This window comes from Schistocerca americana, chromosome 6, assembly GCF_021461395.2.
Source record: "Schistocerca americana isolate TAMUIC-IGC-003095 chromosome 6, iqSchAmer2.1, whole genome shotgun sequence".
NCBI lineage: Eukaryota > Metazoa > Arthropoda > Insecta > Orthoptera > Acrididae > Schistocerca > Schistocerca americana.
Window position 1 is genome coordinate 157217489 of NC_060124.1, and position 22544 is coordinate 157240032.

Genomic DNA, 22544 nt, shown 5'->3' on the forward strand with positions numbered 1-22544 from the left:
CGAGCACATCATGCACAATGTGGTGTGCTGACCCATGACTAATCTGTAAACATGCTGCAATGTCATTCAGTGTCACTCGGCGCTTTTCCTTCACTATGGCTTCAACTGCTGCAATGTTCTGTGGCGTCACGACTCGTGACTGACATGGACAAGGAGCATCTTCCACTGAAGTCACACCATTTGCCAACATCCTACTCCATTTGTAGACTTGCTGCTGTGACAAACATGCACCACCGTACTGAACCTTCATTCGTCAATGAATTTCAATAGCTTTCGCACCTTCACTACACAAAAACCGAATAACATAACACTGTTCTTCCCTGGTGCAAAGTCATAAGTGGGGCGGCCATCTTTATACTGATACTGCAACGGTATGTGTGAATCTGCACTATGCTGCCACCTACATCCATTCTGCATGCTGTTTGTAGCACGCTTACCAACTTACCGGATAATGGCGGGAAATTTCGATCTGTTATTACAAATTCAAAGTTTTCATTTGACTCACCCTCTTATTAAGCAACACAGCAGAATTGACACACTGCAAGGCAAAAAATTTGACATTTTCAGTCTTCCAATGAGCTGTTATTTCACATTTGAGGCAATTTCTTCAGGCCCTTATTGTACACTGTTGTTTGAGAGAGGTATCTTTAAGAATGGCAGGTTTGATCATGTCCTATTAATAGTAAACAGGTTTTATGTTTTTTTGTGATGCTTCAATAACTTTCCACTTTTCTGGTGGAAAAATCCCATGGAGTCCAGTTTCAAGCAATTTAAGAATTTACTTTTTCCAACAAAAACTCTTGTGGTTTACTCTTCAACACTCAGTGTGCTGTTATTAGATGACATTCCATACATACAGGCCACAAGGAGTTTTTACCAAGGATATTATGACACACAACACAAGAGTGGTAGTTGGACATTGTCTTTTTAATAACATCAATTCACACTTAATATATTCTCCATTATATATTCTTCTTTTAGCAGACTTCTCCCTCAATATAGAAAACTAATAAAAATGCTATTGACTTCTACAGAGCACAACGGGTGTAGTACTGAGTTAAGAATGCACACAGCAGAGTGAAGAACTTCTTGTGTCGGAAATAACTTGGTGACTTGTGAGGCAAAGCTACAAAAAATGCACTCACTAACTTTAATAAGAAAATAAAATTTTTGACTTTTTCTACCACACATGTCTGCTTTCTTCTGAGCTGTCCAATCATGTGAATATGGCAGCCACAGCTTACTGAATCTCTGCCTATCCCCATGTTGGCGAGTCTTCGATGTAGGTAGTCCCTCAACTAGAGCAAATGAGGTTGTGCTCCATCCTGTTGGAACACTACAGCATCCGCAATGCCTTCTTGCTGACACACTTGTTCGCAACTGCTCCATAATATCAAGTATATGTTTCTTGCAATTGCCTCTACTACAAAAGTGAAGAGCCCATAACTGCAGGCTTTTGTGAATCAAAGCCACACATTCACTTTTGTGTCTCTCTTTGTCATTCACAGTTAGTGTCAGGTGGTTTGTTACACTGTATGTGGCAGTTATATTTGTTAACTTTTCTGCATAGTATACTAAACGAGGTCCACAAGTGTTTGTTGTGTGCAGCTTGTATTCAACCAAGCTGTGTAATCTTCTAAGTCTAAATTGTGAAACATCAGACTGTGGTAAACTTTTTTCTTTGGCATTCAGTGTAAATCTATCAAAATCACTGATTTTGACAGTTCTAACTCTTTGTTTAAACTTCTTGATGCATTTTGACTTTGTTGCTTCTCTGATTCACTGAACAGTCTCTTGTTGTGCAGGAGGTCTTCTAACATGTCATTTATTGACAATGTTTTCAGTTTTTTCGAACTCATTGACAAGCAACCGGATCTTTGCTCTTGTTGATGCTGGCTTGTGGAATTTCTCAGTGAACTCTGTTGCACCTCTGTAATTGTGCACTAACAACAGCAGGGGGGATGGGGAGAGAGCTGTTACCACAGTGATAGATTATAATTATGTACATGCATCCATTAATTCTCTAAAATGGATCAGGACTTTACGAGCACCCTGTATACATAACAGAATTCAGAACAAATTCTAAACCTTAAACAAATAATTAGGTATATGAAAGCATCAATTAAGAAGATAATACTTATGTCTGTTGACTTTAGAAAGCCATACGATTCAATAGACACTCCCTTCTCAAAAACCCGAAGGAATTTGCAAAATGTAGGAAAACACTGTAAATAACTAAACAAACTCTTGCAAAATAGTGTCTATAGTTAAATTCCTTGGAACAACTTCTATTTCTTTCCAGCTGTATCAGGAGTCAGTCAAGAAAACAGTATGTCATCATTATCACTCAGCAGCGTGCTGGAGAATCTACAAGAGAATAAAGGAAGAAAATGAGAAAGACAATAGCTACAAAAAATTGGGTGGATAAAAAAAGCAATAAATTATTTGGCCTTCGCAAATGTACCCATAATAACAAATGGAACCTCAGAAAACACGTATACAAACATCATGTGTAAAAATACAATACATGACCAATTTTGTTCACTAAGAATTTGAAAAACCAAGTATGACAATATCAAGAAAACAGGCATTAAATATCATGGTTTTTCTAAATATGTTAAATTAAGGTATTATAATACAGTTGTAAAACCACTAAGTCCTTTACGTGTCGGCAACACTACTTTTATCTGGATGCAAAAAGGGCATGCGGGGCGGGGGCAGGGGGGGCGCTTTCAATAAAGAATAAAGATGGCAATAGCGTTTCGAGATCAAATATACTTGTTCTGTCCTAAAACAACAGCTGATCAGGAAAAGATATGTTACACTCTGTGGACATCTAGATACAAAACAGGAAAACATAGTAAGACAGAAGATATACACATTCTTACAAAACAGGAAAACAGATAAAAAATTGGAGACAAGGGAAATGAGGACTTAGAAGAATTGCTGAACAGGAGACATTACTCAAGAGAGAAATTTAGACTAGACATAATAAAATTCAAATGTTTTCAGGATAATAAAACATAGATGTAAACAACTGGTGTCACATGGTCAGATGAGAGGAAAAGAGACCATTCTGAGAAAGAGAGAGTTTTTGAGGAAGATGAAGGAAAAGACAAACCAATAGTTATCTTGACATGATCCTTAATTGACCTCTAACCAAACGAGAAACACAACTTATACAAAATTATTATGGAATACAGATGACACACTAAAAAATGAACAAAATGTCTGCTGCTGCTGCTAATGACAATGACAATGATGAGTATTGTTTTACATGACCAAACTTCATGGTCATCAACCTCTTCAACAGTGGAATTCTCAACGCTTGTCAAAGATATGATGTTCCATAAAACAAGATGTGACAGCCAAAAGATGAAGCAGGTCCACTGAGCAGAGTGATAAGCAGGATGTCTGGTTTCCCTGTGTGCTGTGGCAGTAGTGCAGTTTTGGTCTGTTTAGTTGTGTCTGTTTAGGAGTTTCTGGCCAGGGGAAGGACTTGCAGGTAGTCACTCTGAGCTGAAACTGCAGGGGTGTTCTTACCCTCCATGCCCACCTCTTCGTCATCATGAAAATAGAGTAAAATATTTAGTTTTCTAACAACTTCACACTCTCGTGTAAAACTAATAGAAATTAAACTACCATAAAAAGTTGAATGAGTACTGAAACAACAAAAAAGAAATAAGGTGGCAGAGATCAAAACAATGGAAGGAAGCTACATACATCAACATAGATGGTGATTGTCTATGTACAGTCATTTTCTAAGTAAGAATTTTCTTCATATTCTAAATAATGAGAGCATTTCAATATTACATCAATACACTGAAGATGACTGAAGTGCATGGCAGAATGTACTTTCCAAGGTATCACATACTACGGTTACTTCCAGTTGCAATCACAAATGGAATGCTGGAAGAATGTCTGCTCAAATGCCTCTACGAGCATGGTTATTAATCTTATCGGGTTTTTGCAGGCCCTATGGCAGCTATACATACATGCCTGTAACATATTTACATTCCCCACTTAAAGCAGGTTATCACAACTTTCTTCAGTAGTTGTATATCTTCAAGTGTATGCCGCTTGGGGTTTTGCAGCATCCCCTCGTGGATCAAACAAACCTGTGACCGTTAGGGCTACTGTTCTTTGTTTATATTCAATATCACCTGTTAGTGCTATCTGGTATGTGTCCCACACACTTGAGCAAAATTATAGGATGGGTCACACAAGTGTTATCCCATTTGTAGACTTACTGAATTTTCCCAGAATCCCAACAATCAACCGAAGTTTGCCACCAGATTTACCTAAGACTGAGCCTTGTGACAATTCCATTTTACATCCTTACAAACTCTACACTTAAGTATTTGTGAATCCTCGTAAATCTATAATTTAAGTCAGAATTCTAAATTACTGTTAAAATACTATGTTAACAGAATCTTCTGTCGGTTCTTGGCAGAACAAGTTCTTGGTAGAACAACATTACAATAAATGAAAAGCACCAGTTTGCTTTTGTTCTACAGTATTAATTTTTATTGTGTTAACCGTTTTTTGGCTTACAAGGCCATCTTCAGACATTTACTGAGTATCGTCACCAAAGAAGTTACAATGTCTGCAAACAACATTGGAAGAGAAGTAACACATCTAGATTGAAGCAGAAACAAACAGTAAGTAACATCTTTGACAGTGTGGTGGTAACACAATGAAAAAGTAAAAAATTGATCTGTAAATAAATAAAACTGGAGTAGACAGGAAAACTTTTAACACAAAATAGGAACAACATATCTACATAACAGTTTCTATTAATAACAAAATAAACAAAAGTCATAAATAAAGTTAGTACTTGACAAGGCTACACCAGTAGGTATAAAACACAGAGTGTGACACACAAAGCAATTAAAAGAAGAAACAATTATCACTGTAACTAAAGAATACATAAGGAACTTAAGCAATATTAATAAGACAAACTGAAGTAAATAAATGCAGGAAAATTGAGGAGTTTGAGGGAACATAATGCAATCTTTGAGAGTGTGGTGGTACTGCATTTTAACATTAACATTATATTCAAAACTGTGGATATGTAACAGTAATACACAACATGAACGACAGAGGTCCAAACACATTTCGCTGGGGCACATTTGAGGTTACTTCTACTGTTTTAATGAACAACCACTCCAGTTTACTTTATGACAGACTTTTACCGATTTCACTACAAAATTGCTTCAATACAAAAGCTTTAATCAGTCAAATTGTAAAATGAAAAAGTGTTTATGAACATGGATAAGATTACCTTGAGCCATGGCTTTTAGGATGTCATGTGAGAAAAGTGAAAGTTGGGTTTTGCACGACCAATGTTTTCAGAATCTATGTAGGTTGGCAAGGATAAGAGTGTTCTGTTCAAGATACTTCATTATGTTTGAGCTCAAAGTAGATTCTTGGACTGTACAACAGATAGATGTCAATGATATTTGCTGATAATTTTATGGATCACTTTTGCTAACCTTCTTGTACACTGGTATTAGCTGTGCTTTCTCTCAACTACTGGCAACAGTTTTTTGTTTGACAGATCTATGGTATATTATGATGCCACTCATCTTTGCAACTGGGGCAGTACTCCTACATTTTCCTTTGTAAAGGAAAATTGGAAACAGTTCAGCAGATCTGCTTTTGATGTTATACCTTCAATTTTAGTATCTGTGTCACAAATGACTGGGCATTAAGTCTGGTGCCACTGACAACACTGAAATAAGAGCAGAATTAATTTGGGTTTGTGAGAGGTCTCTCAATTATGAAGGCTTCAAACATTGCCCTTCTGACAGATATACATGTCTTATCTCGCATGTCACTATCTACAGCCCTATACTTTGTTTTACATATATATTGCAGTAGTATTAGTTGTTTTTTACAAGCTTCTTTACAATGACTTTATCCCATGGAGAATCTCTCCTATCACAAACTGTGCTACTAGGTGCACATCTATCCAGTGCTCGGTGAAGTATTTTTCTAAATTTGATCTACAGTTCCTCTACATGGTTGATACCCACAGCTAAATGTTATGACTTCCTCCTCGATATATAACACTAGTGCCTAGGGAAATGAGACATCTGAAAGCTTCATGGTGCATTTCTTGTAAAGCACGTTTCACGACTCTTGAGAATGCAAACAGGCATCTGATATCACAATTCTGCAGCACTCTGAAAGGCTGAGATAACTAAAGGACAGAGTCTCGTATAATAGGCACAATTGGCCGAGTCATAAACGGAGGTGTGGACTTCTGTTCACAGCACACAGCACATGTGCAACCTGGTAGGCCTGCAAAAATAAACAACATGCTAGGAACAGCACACCCCTCATTTCACCTGTGACACTCATTTGGCATGAATAGGAAACAGCTAGACCATTCTCAGTGCACTGTATACTGTTGGCAACAAAAAGGGCGTCGTGGGCCAGGAATATTTCACTGACGTCTTAGAAAATAAAGGATAATGTCATAATTGTTCCCACTATATTATATTCAAAAACTAAAATACAACAGAGGTTATTCAGCATTTGAAATACCGTGAAATATTTTAAGACAGTCGGATGTCAATTAGTAGTAGTGTTATGTAACTACTTCAATAATGTAGGAAATGTCCGTAATCTGTCTTTTCCTATATTGTTGATAATTCTTACTGGAGTTTCCATTATCTAATTATGGACTATGCAAAATGTATTGGGGATACATAGATATTTTGGCTTCAGAACTGTTTAGTAGATGAAAGTTTATCATAAATTGCTGATGCATTTACTTCTACATACAAAAATAAAACATCGAATCAAATAAAGTAAAACTTCAAGCAGCAATCCACTTTAGACGTGCAACAAATATTTGGTCTCATTGTTTTTGTACTGAAACTGGTACTTTGTTATTTACCAAAAGCACACAGAAAATTTAAAAACCAAGTAGCATTAATTGCCGTACAAAGTGTCACTGTAAACAAATATGTTCCTCCTTCTGCACAAATACTCTTTAGAACCACCACCCGCATACTCTTTGGGATATTTACTAATTGATTCTGTAGTTTCGATTTCTGCGCTGCCGATATTTTGCGCTACACTTCTAGAAGTGCCATCAGCTCATTTATTTGAAATATGACCACTTTTAGAGCATGATTCTGGGATGTTCCAGAAATTTTCAATGTACATAAGTTGGCAGCCTGAAGTGTCTTCAGTTGTTTTGCAGTTTTGTACAGGAACCACATTATAAAACTGTTGCAATATTCTTTGTTCCACTGTCCTGCTGGACGAAGAAAAATTTTCAGCTACATTTACACCATCATGGAAGAAGTTTCATATAACATTTTCCAACCCAAACATAATTTTTATGCATGGTTGGATTCAAGTCTAGGCTCCAGTCCGTGTACAATAGGTATAATGTTTAAAATGTAAGAGATGCCAATGAACTAAATAATATTTTCATCATACAAAAAGTTATATTGTTTTCTTTAAGATATGAACAAACTTTATTCTCACATTATTTCTCATAGACCATGAAAGAAAAACTATTCCGTTCACCTTTATGATATTGTGGAACTGCATTCCTCCATGTGAATCTTTTTAAGTGTACAATTGGCCCTGATTTCATTTTTCTGGATGACAATACGCGATTGTATCAAACAGCATAATTGGAGAAGCTCTTGTAATGAGAGGATATTTGAAAAATGAACTGACCTGTCCATTCCTGCCCATCTTGAATCCCGAGCATGTGCAGGACGCGTTTAGGAGTTAAATTGCAGGACATCCACAGGCACCAATGACCATGCAGCAGTTATGAACTGCATTGGTCGAGGAATGGAATGCCCTATCACAATAACTTCTTGCCATCCTTAATGCTGTTCACAGTAGTCACACATCCTATTAAGAATCGTGTCCCGCCTTTTAAATGTCCATGGGACCATCATAAAACACAGTGACTTCAGTGACACTTGAATAAAAGTGATATTTCTGTGCTATACTGCAGTAGTTCTTTCTATGTATCATCTAAGTTTCGTCAAGCTATGTTACTTAGCAGTGCCATATTGTGTGAAAGTTACTATCAAACTCAAGTTTTGCACACCAGTGTATTTTGAATTTCAGTTTTATAAATTTGAAGTAAATATTTAAAAAAGTAAAAATACAGATACAGAAGCATGTGCTTGTGAATATTGGAAAAAAAATTGTATCTGGTATTGAATACCAGTACCCATGAGTACATTGGGAATTTTTCTTTAAGAAGTAAGTAGGAAGGAGGGAAAGGAAGGAAGGAGGAACAAAAAAAGAAAAGAAATATTCAGCTAATTAAGTTGTCTGTCAAAGAGAAAGGTAATATCTGAAATTTCTTAAAAGAAACAATGGTATAAGTATGATAACAGCTGCTTACGATTAAGCAGTCATGAATGTTTGCACTTGAATAGCTCATAACAATAGTAATTTGACTGAAAGCGTGTCAAGACAATATTATGAACCTAAAACACACATACCTATCTTGTGGCAAACAGATTTTCAGATCACGATACGCAGTTAGTCAAATACCATAACTTGCTTTTAAGTACATTTCAGAAACAATTAAAGTAATAGAGAGAATGATAAGCAACTGCAAAACAGGATGCTTTTAAAAATGTTGATTGGAGACAATGAGCTCAATGCCAGAACTAAATTCAATACATCTTTCTTAAGTCTGTATTCATTTTTAAGAACAGTTGTCCTGAAAAACAGTTATTAAACAGGAAAACATCACAAGCACCACGTAATGGAGTATCTGAAAAGAAAAAGTATTTATGTGAAAGTACATTCATACTGGCAACAGTGCTGTACAATATACCAGTGGAAAAACAAAAATTAACACCCTGAAGCAGTGGCACCACATGAATGAAACTTTAATGATATATATGTTAATGGCATTGGGTGAAATATGGCATTCTACAGAATGCCTAGGTAATTAACAGAATGTGTAAAATCGAACGTCAAAACTGTCAATGTTTTTGTGAAGAAGAAAAGTGAGTACTCACTGTAACAAGTACTTCAATCTCAGTTTTGCTTTCACTGTTTTCTGGTAAGAATATCCTGTGCTTTGCTTTATTTTGTAGTTTTGTTTTTTCAGTTTCAAATGCTTATTAATTAATAGAGGCTTCTCATTTGGTGTCCTTTTAACACTGCATATATGGTACTTGTCATTCTGTCTAATGCCTAGGAAAAGTATGTAACATTTTCATAAAAATTTATATTTAATAATTTTCCTAAATCATCAGGCATTCCATAGGTTTCCCAGGCATTCTATAGAATAACAAGTTCTCACACAATACTGGTAACATACACACATTGTAAATATCCATTATCACAGAGTTGGTCACCTACAGAAAAATTTTGTATCAGTTAGTGAAATTATTGTGTAACAGTGTCCTCTGCCTATAATGCAGTCCTGCAATCACACACCAATATACGCTTTGAAATATTAGGCAACATCTCGAGATGTTTTCCACATTATGCTTACACTCACTGACACAATTCTTGTAGGAATGTTGGTGGTAACCCTGCCCCAAAGCAAATATCATATAATTTTATACAACACATGTTCAACATGGGAGGCGACAAGTGATTATGTTGAGAGCACTGTTAATTCTGGAAGAGCACACCTCCTTTATGTTGGAGTGGCAACAGAATGAACAGAATGTGCTCTGAACTCTTCAGTGTTCCCTGATATACCTGGGATGTGTACAGTCATTGTAGGCTCAATGCTTTCCACAACAAGTTGCCTGCAGGTGATGCTGTATATCTTTGCCAAAGACATTCTGATAGCTGTCACCCTCCTGGTTGACACCACACTTGCAAGTAAACAAGGGAGAATCTACTCTCGTCACTAAATAGGCGTTTAAACTGCTGATCCCTACAACTGTTTCTTGCTACATGAGCTGACATGGGCTACACAATGGTGAGCTGTGAGATAAACTGGAAAGTGGCACCATCACTCATAGCCCCGCTTCCAGGAAAATATCTGAGATAAGTAGGGACTGGAAAACTTCAGGAAAACGATAGAGTGAAAAAAATGTGGGATTTGCTGTTTTTAGAGAGGTAATGCAAATTGGCAATTTTTATGAGATACCACGAAATTTCTAATTCTGCTGCATACAAATGTTATACATATGAAACAGCTGTTTAGCAATAGTAGCAATAATTAATAGTTCTAATCTCTTCAAGGCTCATGTTTGAGTACGATTTTAAATTGATAGTTTATTTTCCACGTTACTAACTTACATGTGATGTTGAAAATAGCACAGACATTAATAAAAGTAACACAGAATCTGGCAAAACATCAAATTTCACAAAAAAATATTGAAATTGACAAAAAACACTGTATCTGGCAAAGCAAACAACACTGAATTTGGCGGAAAAACACACAGAATTTGGCAGGAAAAATTCCACACCAAATTTGGCAGAAAAAACCCACACAGAATTTGGCAAAAACGATCCCACACCGAATCTGGCAGAACCACTGAGTTTGGCGAAACAACCACTGCATTTGGCAAAAAGGTGACATTGATTTTGGAAAAATAACTACAAAGAATTTGACAAAAACAAACATGGCTAAAAATGACACTAAATTTGGCAAAAAGTGACACTGAAGTTGGAAAAAAAATGACACCTATGTTGGCAAAAAATGACACTGAATTTGAAGATAAAAAATGATAGACACCAAATTTTGAAAGAAAAAAATACACACCAAAATGAGTAAAATAAATAAATAAATACCAAATTTTGAAAAAGTAGTCATCAAATTCTGAAAAAAATAATAGACACCATATTTGGCAAAAAGATGACGCTGCATTTGGAAAAAAAGACACTGAATTTGGAAATAAAGCACCAAATTGGGGGGAAAAAATACTGACCTTGATAAAAACAGCAACGACCTTGGCAGAAAAGATACCAGTAACACTGATCTCGGCGAAAAGTAACTCTGATTTTGGCAAAAAAAATAACACTGAATTTGGCCATAAAATATAAAGTTTTTTCCCTGTCCCTAGTGAAAACCATAGCTTACAATCTTGTTGCAACAGCTGTTTATTTGATATGGCAGTTCAGTTGCAAATCTCCATACTGCTGCCATCCTGCAAGCGGTCCATGGGCATGGGCACCATTCCACTGACCATCTGAAATGTCAGAGCTGAAATGTTACATTCAGAGTGTTGGATAATTCTTCAGACCAACTATTCAGTCACCTGCTGGTCTTCAATAAGACCACGCTACTATTTAGTCAACTGCGGAAAATGTTCCTGTCTGCCCTCTTTCATTGCCAAAGTAAATTTGATGTTTCTAATTTTATCTATACAGGGTTCATTTTTCACCCTCTACTATTGTTTTAAGAGGAGTAAAAAATCCTAAAGAATTCACATCTTTTATATAACTGATGCCTCTGACAATATAATCAAACTCATCGAAATACAGTTACAGCACAGAGAGATAGGGGGAGAGAAGCTACAACACTACTTTTACTGAAGAGAATGTGAGCATAAAAAACCGGTAATTGTGTAACCAAAAAACTTAGTATGCCTAATTACTCTACAAGCAGAGTTCTTAACTTGTGCAATTTGTTCACAACCAAGTAAAACAGTGCACAAAAGAAATGATACAAAATTAAAAGAAACTGAAGTATCTGTAGCATCTCCTTTTCAAATAATCAAAATAATGAAGTCCCTAAAAAGTACATGCACATACAAACAAAGACACGTCAAGTTGCAGACAGGCACAATTAAAAAAAAAGACACTTACATACTCCCTACAAAACATGTTCTTAGACATAGATGTAGTAAATTATTAACTTCGGGCATTCAAATATGCCACTATTTACAAATATCAACAGCTACCAGCCAGTTTATCACCTCAAAAAACATTTGGAAAATGATGCAAGTAATGAACTGCAGGACTGTTTCCAACTTTACAACAATGGAATATCATACCTATCCCAAGTCAGGATTTAATAAGTGAAGTTCTATTGAGACATGTTTTTACACACACACACACACACACACACACACACACACACACACACACACACACACACAGAGGATGCTTTTACACACACATAGAGGAAAAGTGATTTTAATTATACACTACCCAGAGCTGAAATCTATTCCAACTAAGTAAAGGCATCTTGTCAGTCATAATCAATTGACAGTTCTTGCTGGAGAACCTAATTTTTTATGAAATATACTGTTAGTCTGTTCATATAACTCACACACGGATGTCACATATGCATGGGAGAAATTACAATGGGCATTCCACGAGGTTTGATTGTGGGTTATTTGCTGCATTTTGAGAAAAATCTATAATTTTATTACAGTCAGGAGGCAGAATTACTTCAATTTGCATACAATAAAGCTATTATTATCACACCAAGCAAACAGAACAGAGGAAACAGTAAATGATGTTCTTGTGAAATTTGTTGCATGACTTTGCAGAAAAGTCAACTTTTCTGATGAGGAGATGTAACCAGCAGTGGGAATGACTTTCTGAAACCAAATAGATGGTGATGTAGATTAGATTCCCAGGTACTACATTCTGCAACCATTAACACTGGTGGGCCACCATTTGCAAGTAAAAATAATAAAAAATGGAGAAGAAGGAGATTGAGGGAGGGAGGGGGGGGGGGGGGGGGGAGAGAGAGAGAGAGAGAGAGAGAGAGAGAGAGAGAGAGAGAGAGAGAGAGAGAGGAAAATATTCAGAATTTCATGTGACATACCGTAGCTTTAAAAATGGGGTGTTGTAAACAACAATTCTGTAACTAAATGGTTAAGGTACAATCTTCATATGCACACAGTTGTGGGTTTAAATTTTCTCAAGTGCTTTGAAATTTTTGTCTGTTAAACTTTGTCGAAATGACTACGATTAATACTTTTATTCAGTTCACTGGATCAAATGTATTTATTTCTTCCTATTCCTTTGTCACGTCATTTTAATGATCGTATTAACTTTTTCAGTATTATGAAAAGGAAAATTGCTACTCACCATACAGTGGAGATGCTGAGTCACAGATACACACAACAAAAAGACCGCCATAAATAAAGCTGTTGGCCATTAAGACCTTCGTCAACAATAGAGACTGCAATTGTGTGGGTTTCTTGCAAACTGCGTTTGCATGAATATGTGTGTGTGTGTGTGTGTGTGTGTGTGTGTGTGTGTGTGTGTGTGTTAACAAAGGCCTCAATGGCCGAAAGCTTTATTTGTGATGGTCTTTTGGTCTTTTTGTTGTGCCTATCTGTGACTCAGCACCTCCGCTATAGAGTGAGTAGCAACTTTCCTTTTCATAACATTGTTACATTCTATCCTGGACTTTCCAACGTATTAAGTTTTTCATTTTTTCTCCTTTTTTTCTCATCATATTTTTTCATTTCAAATCTTTGTTCAAGTGACTAATTACTCTTATGTATTAACTTCAATATAATTTCTTCTGTTTTATCATCCTATACGTTCATCCATATTATTACACTCATTATTTATGTTCCTCATTTTGCTTGGATTCCTTTTTTACTTATAATCCCTTCTCTCATTTAAATCTTTATCTCCGTTATTTTTTCTGTAGTGCAATAAGAACTTGTGTTTGAAATGTCTGCTTGATGATTACCATAAAAAAAGTACATGTTGTAAAGAAAAATTCATTTTTGAGCACTGCACAGTAAAAATAGATTATTTCGTCTTTCATTATTTTAACAAATAGATCAATATTTTGAAACATTTAAATATTATGACAGATTAATGTAAATAAATGAAATCACATCAGCAAAGATCCCAAGTGGAAATAGAATGATAGCAAGAAAAATGATAGCAAATGAAAAAGTTACAATGATGATTAAGATGAGACAAATGAAGAGAAATTAAAAAAAATAATTTTTAACCAATTAACTGAATAAAGATAATGATCAAAATCATTTCGATTAACATTTAAAATGAAAAATTTCAAAGTACCAGACTTGAACCCAGAACCTTTTGCATGTGACGACCATTACACTGAACAACAACTCTGTATAACAAAGATTTAGAGTATTACATGAAGTCCCAAAATTTTTTGTTGTTGATAACTAGCTAATGAGGTCCCACCAGGATGAATGAATGCTGGGTATGACACCTGGACCTCAATCTACATCACCGTATAGATGGTTTCAAAAAGTCGACCTCACCTCTGGGTGCCACTCCTCCTGAGACCATTAACCTTGAGTGCAATCAGTGCAAAAGGCTCTGAGGGGCAAACGATTCACCTCTAATGATGACGTCCAGCTGTACATGCAGAACTGGTTAACATCGCAGCCCTGGGAATTTTATGAGACAGCCATTCACCGCCTTGTGTCACAGTGGGACAAGTATCTCAACAGCCAGGGTCAATACTTCCAACATACAGGTACTGGTTTCTGCAATTATGCCTCCGGCTCATTTCTTTTTGAACGCCCCTTATACTACTACTAATACACTTCTACTTTTGCCACAAGAATAATTTCAATCTTGGGGTCATTCACTGTCCATATCTGCATTCATTGATAGCACATAGGATACCATTTTGGGGTAAATTTGCACTTCCATCTACATAATTGCTCTAACAATGAAAGTCCAAGATGGAATATCAACAGTTATTTAAAGGACAGATTGCTACTCAACATGAAGATGACACACAAAAACTGCAGACAGGCACGATGGAAAGACTGTTACACATTAAGCTTCCATCCAAAGTCTTTGGCAGAGGAGAGGGGGGTGGGGTGGAGTGGGGGGAATTCGTTCACACAAGCAAGCACACCTCATACACACTTCACTGCTATCTCTGGCTGTTCAGGCCACGCTCAGGCCTGAGAAGCCAGATACAGCGATTGTGTGTGTGTGTGTGTGTGTGTGTGTGTGTGTGTGTGTGTGTGTGTGTGTGTGTGCGTGCGCGCTTACTTATGGGAATGCTGGTAGGATTTCCTTTTCTGATGAGGGCTTTCGGTGAAAGCTTAATGTGTAGCAGTCCTTTTGTTGTGCCTGTTTTTACAGTTCAACATGTCATCTTTATGGTGAGTAGCACTCTATCCTTTCCATACACATAATTACTCTGAAATTCGCTCTTAAGTCACTGTAAATGAGCCAAACCTGTTTGTCAAACACGCTCTTATCTAGCTGCAGATTTGTCAAACAATCCGATACATGTACAAACAAAGAAATTATCAGTTTAACTTCACTTTGAAGCAGGCACTGTTCGTGCTTGTGAGTATCTTGACAATACCAGAGCTTGAAGCGCTCATGAACAGCAATGAAGCTCACATAATACTAGGTATGGAAAACTGGTTGAGACCCGAAATTGACAGCAGTGAGATTTTTGGGGAAAATTTAAGTGTATTTTGAACAGATAGGCAAATGGAAAATGGAGATGGTGTATTTGTCGCAGTAGACAAGAAACTCAAATCCAGTGAGGTAGAAATTGAAGCTGCAAGTGGGATTGTTTGGGCAACAGTCAGTATTACGGGTGAGCACAGAATGATAATTGGATCCATCAAAGATTGCCCACCAGACTCATCTCCCGATGTAAGCGAAAACTTTAGAGAAAACCTCCTTTCATTTGTACAAAAGTTTCCCGATCACACTGTATTCATCGGTGGAGACTTTAATCATCCAACAATTAATTGAGAACATTACAGTTCTGTTAGTGGTGGGCACGGTAAGACATCCTGGGAAACTTCTAAGTGCCTTCCCTGAAAACCACCGAGAACAGATAGTTGGGAACCCCACTCACGATGGAAATATGTTGGATCTAATGGCAACAAATAGATCAGACCTCATTGCGGATGTTCACATCAAAACTGGTATCATGGCCATGATGTAGTTGTGGCAACAGTGATTACCAAAGTACAAAGGACAACTACACCAAGCAGAAAGATGTATATATTCAGAAAAATAGATAAAAAATCAGTAGTGTCATATCTCACTGAGGAAATAGAAACATTCAGCAAAGGGCAGGAGCATGTAGAGGAACTCTAGTTAGAGTTTAAAACAACAGTTGAGTATACAATGGACTGATATGTACCCAGCTGAACAGTTCATAATGGGAGAGAACCTCTATGGTACACAGCCACCATAAGGAAACAGAGATTACAGCATAATAGATTTAAAACGAAGTGTAGAGCTATAGATAGATGCTGAATGAAACATGTTTGGTTGTCACGAGAGCAATGCATGATGCCTTCACTGACAACTGTAATAGAATACTGTCAAGTGAGCTTTCAAAAAACCCAAAGAAATTCTGGTTGTATGTAAAGGCTGTTAGTCACACCAAAGATAATGTCCATTCCCTAGTGAATGAGAGAGGAATTGAAATTAAGGGTAGCAAAGCAAAAGCTGATATGCTTAAGTCTGTTTTCAAATGTCCCTTTACAAAAGAAAACCCATGATAATTTCCCCAATTTAATCCTCATATCACTGAAAAGATGAGCGAAATAAGTATTAGTGTCAGTGGTGTTGAGAAACAGCTGAAATCATTAAAATTGAACAAAACTCAAGGGCCTGATGGAATCCCTGTCAGATTGTATACTGAATTTGCAGCTGAGTTAGCCACTCTTGTAACTATAATCTAAAACCATGCCCCGTTCTTGGAAAAAGGCACAGGTCACAGCTGTCTACAAGAAGAGTAGTAGAAGTGATCCACAAAACAACCGTCTAATATCCTTGACACCAATTTGTTGTAGAATCTTAGAACATATTCTGAACTCAACAATAATGAGACATCTTGAACAGAATGACCTCCTCAATGCCAACCAGCATCAATTTCAAAAATACTGATCATGCGAAATCCAGCTTGCACTTTTCTCTCATGACATACTGAAAGCTTTGTATCAGAGCAATCAGCTAGATGCTGTATTTCTTGATTTCCATAAAAGCATTTGATCAGTACCAAGTCTATGCTTATTGTCAATGGAGTATAAAGTGAAATGTGTAACTGGATTGAGGACTTTTTGGTACGGAGGACACAGTGTGTTATCTTGGATGGTGAGTCATGTCAGATGTAGAATAACTTCGCGTGTGCCACAGGGAAGTGTGTTGGGATCCTTGCTGTTCATATTTCATATTAATGACCTTGCAGACAATATTAATACTAAAATCAGCCTTTTTGCAGATGATGCAATTATCTATGAGGGCCTTCCCCCACCACCTCCCCCCAACCTCTGATCACTTAGTATAGAAGCTATGCAAGTGGCAGAAAGTGGATATGCGCTGTAGGCTACTGGGAAACTCTCGCACCACACACTCCGCCATTGCTGACCTCAAGGCATCAGTCTGCATTGCACTACAGACATGTAAACATGGCTGCCATCATTGTTGCTCCGGCCAAGTGTGAATTACAAAATGTAATTCGGTTTCTGCAAGCAGAAGGGAACAGTGCAGCAGAAATTCATCGGAGAATGAGCCGAGTGTACGGTAATAACTTCATGATTGATGGTGTTGTGTGTGAATGGTGCTGAAAGCAGTTTAAAGATGGCCAAAATGATGTGCATTATGAAGGAGGTCCAGGACACAAGTCTGTCGTTACAACCGACCTTGTTGAACGAGTTGACAAAATGGTTAGAGAAAATCGTAGGTTCACCATAACTGCTTTGTCTATGGAAGTTCCAGAAGTCAATCACAACAATGAATGCATCCAAATTCACGAAACAAACAAAAAAAATTCAAACAAATATTCAACAAGAGAAAGGTTATGGCTACCATGTTTTGGGACCCAAAAAGTGTGTTGCTTGTAGAGTTTATGCAGCCCGGAACCACTATCAATGTAGGTGCTTATTGTGAAACTTTACAACTTTTGCAGAGAACAATTCAAAACAAGCGAATAGGAATGCTGAGTTCAGAAATTGTGTTGATCCATGACAACGCTCATCCACACACTGTTGGCACAACCCAATGGCTCCTTGAACAATGTCAATGGGACATTTTCAAACATCTGCCGTACAGTCCTGACCCGGCACCCAGTGACTTTCACATTTTCCCTGAACTGAAGCCGTGGCTAGGAGGACAGCACTTCCAAACCAACAGAGATCTTCAAATAATGTCATTGCTCATTTGATATCATTGGCGGCAACATTTTTTGAAGAGGGTATTGCAAAGCTTGTCCACATGTACGATAAATATCTCAATCTTTTCAGTGATTATGTTGAAAAGTAACTGTAAGTGTACAAAACTTTTGGTAATAAAATAATTGTTTTCTATGAACTTTTCTTTTATTTATAGCCTATCGGATGTTGGAAACAAAAAGGACCCTTGTATAATGAAGTACTATGTGAGAGAAGCTACATAAATATTCAGTCAGATCTTGGTAAGATTTTAACGTGGTACAGAGATTGGCAACTTGCTCTAAATGTTCAGAAATGTACAATTTTGCACTTCACAAGACAAAAAAGTGTAGCATCCTATGATTATAGTATCAATGAGTCACTGTTGGAATCGGTCAACTCATACAACACTTGGGTGTAACACTCTGGAGGGATATGAAATGGAATGGATGACATAGGCTTACAAGGAGAGGTCCCCAGCGATGCATTCGACATTTCTGAAACTATCTATATGGTGATGTAAGTTAAGATCCCAGGTATCACACACACTTCAGCCATTCACACTGGTGGGCCTCCATTTGAGAGTAATTGATGAAAGAAAAATTCGGAATTTTGTGTTAATTTTGTGTTTAAAAATTTACAGAAAATAGAGCGATTGTGTGGTGTAATGGATAGGGTAAAGGCTCCACATGCAAGAGGTTATCAGTTCGAATCTTGTCAGATACACATTTTTCTTTTTTAAAATCTTCATCAAAATTACTTCCATTGTTATTTTTGTTCAATTAATTGGTTTAAATGTAATTTTTTAATTCCACTCCTTTGTCACATAATTTTAATCATAGTAACTTCTTCATTGCTCTCATTTTTTTCCCTCTCAATCCTTCTCCACTTGGAATCTTTGTTCATATATTTTTCATTACTTTTATGTATGAATTTCGATTTAATTTCTTTTGTTTTATCACCCGTTTTTTGTCCATATTATTGCTATCATTATATCTACTTCCCATTTTGCTTGAATTTTGTTTTAGCTATAAAGTTGTAAACCCGTCTTTCACTTAAATTTTCATCTGCATTGTTTTGTCCATAGTGCAATAAGTATTTACCAAGAAAAGAAACATCTTTTAACAAAAACACATACCTCACTCCAATGCACAAATATAAATAGATTATTTTGTCTTTTGTTTTTTAAATGATAGATTGGAATTTTCAAATAACTGAATATCATAATGAATAAATATCATTAAATTCATAGTCATAAAAATTCCAATTGGAGCAAGAATGATATAACAAAAAAATGAAACAAATAGAAAAGTTCATAAGGTGATTAAAATGATGTGACAAAGGAACAGAAATAAAAAAATTACATTTAAACCAATGAACTGAATAAAAATAATTATTGAAATTACTTCAATCAAGATAAATAAAAACAAATGTGCGCCTGACAAGATTAGAATTGACAACATTCGGCTCATGAAACTGTTGTCATAACCATTACACCACACAATCACATCATACAACAGAACTTTTACTGCTACTGAATGTCACACAAAATTCCCAATTTTTCCTTCATCAATTATTTGCAAATGAGGGCCCGCCTGGGTGAATGGCTGCATTGTGTAATACCTAGGACCTAAACCTACATCATCGTACAGATAGTATCACTAAGCGATTGCACTGTTGGGGATCTCTCATTGTTAGTCATGGATAAAGCAGGTGGTATACGTCAGCTTATTTGTAGAATAATGGGGAAGTGCAATCAGTCTACAAAGGAAAATGCTTACTAATCACTCATCCAACCGGTTCTAGAATACTACTGAAGTGTGTGGGACTTGGCCAGATAGGACTAACAGGGGTTATTGAATAAATACAGTGAAGGGCAGCACAAATGTCACAGGTTTGTTTAATCTGAGGGATTAACAATTTCATTCATGAATCAAACCATATAATTTCCAAAACATGCCCATGAGGCAATACCTTACAATTAAAACTACATGTAATGGAAGTTAATGACTGTACAGCACAACAATAATGGTACTTAACATTACTTGTTACACGAAAGCATAAGATAAAATCTCATTCAAATTTCTGACTGTTTTTCTTCAGACTTAATGTATTTACAGTACTGTGTTTTGGCGCTAAGCCCATTTCTTAAATCAGTGTGGGCAGTGCAATTAAAATTTGTAAAAACCATAAAACAGATGCTAATCATTAACGTTTTGAGTCCTATTTACAAGTATCTTTGAAGAGTATTTCTGCAGCTGTAAACATAAATTTTTACAATTATTTACTGTAATTCCTGATGTGTGCAGCTGGTTGATTCTGTAGTTTCTTAGAAGTATATATGTATTGCCTGCTGTTAACAAAAACATGTAGATATTAACTCCATTTTCACTACAGTTTTCAAACACTCTTTTCACATGAAATTTTTCTGTATCCATGACTTTTGTACACCAGGTCTCTGACTGAAATCTGTTGCACATTGAAGAATAAATTAAACAGCAGCTTATGGTGTTACATATTATTTCTACATTAAAATCTTTGCACAATCAGGTAAGAAAACAGTTTTGACTCCATACAAAGCAACTGTTCCATTATCATTTAAAACCGAGATAAAATGCTTCTTTCATGTCTGCAAACAAAACAAAAGACGTTAGAATACAATGCACTACAAGCGCTGCCCTGCAAACAGATTTTGTTGCTTGAAAGTTGTTACTCATCATCTGAGGGATGGACTGAGCATATTGCCGATTTTAGGAAATTGTTATAGAACAGAATTTTCAAGGAATAGCAACTCTATATCAAGCTCCTTATCATTTCTACATCTATATCCATACTCTGCAAGCCACCTGACAGTGTGTGGCAGGGGGTACCTTGAGTACCTCTATCGGTTCTCCCTTCTATTCCAGTCTCGTATTGTTCGTGGAAAGAAAGATTGTCGTTATACCTCCGTGTGGGCTCAAATCTCTCTGACTTTATCCTCATGGTCTCTTCAAGAGATATACGTAGGAGGGAGCAATATACTGCTTGACTCCTCAGTGAAGATATGTTCTCGAAACTTCAACAAAAGCCCGCACCGAGCTACTGAGTGTGTCTCTTGCACAGTCTTCCACTAGAGTTTATCTATCATCTCCGTAACACTTCCGCGATTACTAAATGATCCTGTAACGAAGTACGCTGCTCTCCATTTGATCTTCTCTATCTCTTCTATCAACCCTATCTGTTACGGATCCCACACCGGTGAGCAGTATTGAAGCAGTCGGCGAACAAGTGTACTGTAACCTACTTCCTTTGTTTTCGGACTGCGTTTCCTTAGGATTCTTCCAATGAATCTCAGTCTGGCATCTGCTTTACCGACGATTACTTTTATATGGTCGTTCCATTTTAAAACGCTCCTAATGCCTACTCCCAGATAATTTATGGAATTAACTGCTTCCAGTTGCTGACCTGCTATATTGTAGCTAAATGATAAAGGATCTTTCTTTCTATGTATTCGCAGCACATTACACTTGTCTACACTGAGATTCAATTGCCATTCCCTGCACCATGCGTCAATTCATTGCAGATCCTCTTGCATTTCAGTACAATTTTCCATTGTTACAACCTCTCAATATACTACAGCATCACCCGCAAAAAGCCTCAGTGAACTTCCGATGTTATCCACAAGGTCATTTATATATATTGTGAATAGCAACGGTCCTATGACACTCCCCTGCGGCACACCTGAAATCACTTTTACTTCGGAAGACTTCTCTCCACTGAGAATGACATGCTGCGTTCTGTTGTCTAGGAACTCTTCAATCCAATCACACAATTGGTCTGACAGTCCATATGCTTTTACTTCGTTCATTAACGACTGTGGGGAACTGTGTCAAACGCCTTGCGGAAGTCAAGAAACACGGCATCTACCTGGGAACCCGTGTCTATGGCCCTCTGAGTCTTGTGGATGAATAGTGTGAGCTGGGTTTCACACTATCGTCTTTTCCGAAACCCATGCTGATTCCTACAGAGCAGATTTCTAGTCTCCAGAAAAGTCATTATACTCGAACATAATACGTGTTCCAAAATTCTACAACTGATCAGCGTTAGATATACAGGTCTATAGTTCTGCACATCTTCTTGAAAACGGGGATGACCTGTGCCCTTCTCCAATCTTTTTGAATGCTACGCTCTTCTAGAGACCTACGGTACACCGCTGCAAGAAGGGGGCAAGTTCCTTCGCGTACTCTGTGAAAATCGAATTGGTATCCCATCACGTCCAGCGGCCTTTCCTCTTTTGAGCGATTTTAATTGTTTTTCTATCACATTTCTTTCACAGTATTAATCTCTGATGATGAGGTGTCTCTGACATCCCGTTCTCTGAATGTATGCTTTTACACATTGTTATGTGTACCATATATTGTGTGTTCTTGATTTTATTCAGTGATTAAATCAGTGACAACTAAATGTTTCTTGCTTGCAACCACACTCTACTAGCAATTATCT

The 22544-nt window shown here is 36.9% G+C and overlaps 1 protein-coding gene across 5 annotated transcripts in view; it reads right to left on the minus strand.

Annotated features, from left to right (window-relative positions):
- LOC124619931 (polycomb protein Sfmbt-like) overlaps positions 1 to 22544 on the minus strand; it is a 297358-nt gene that overhangs the window by 137238 nt on the left and 137576 nt on the right. The window contains exon 1 of one of the 5 annotated variants that reach the window (XM_047146578.1): positions 7705 to 7806. The exons of the other annotated variants lie outside the window; for them this stretch is intronic. Within the exon in view, the coding sequence (XP_047002534.1) occupies positions 7705 to 7722 (18 nt within the window). The 5' untranslated portion in view covers positions 7723 to 7806. Of the gene's footprint in view, positions 1 to 7704; positions 7807 to 22544 lie in introns of those variants that run through there. 5 annotated transcript variants of the gene reach the window in all.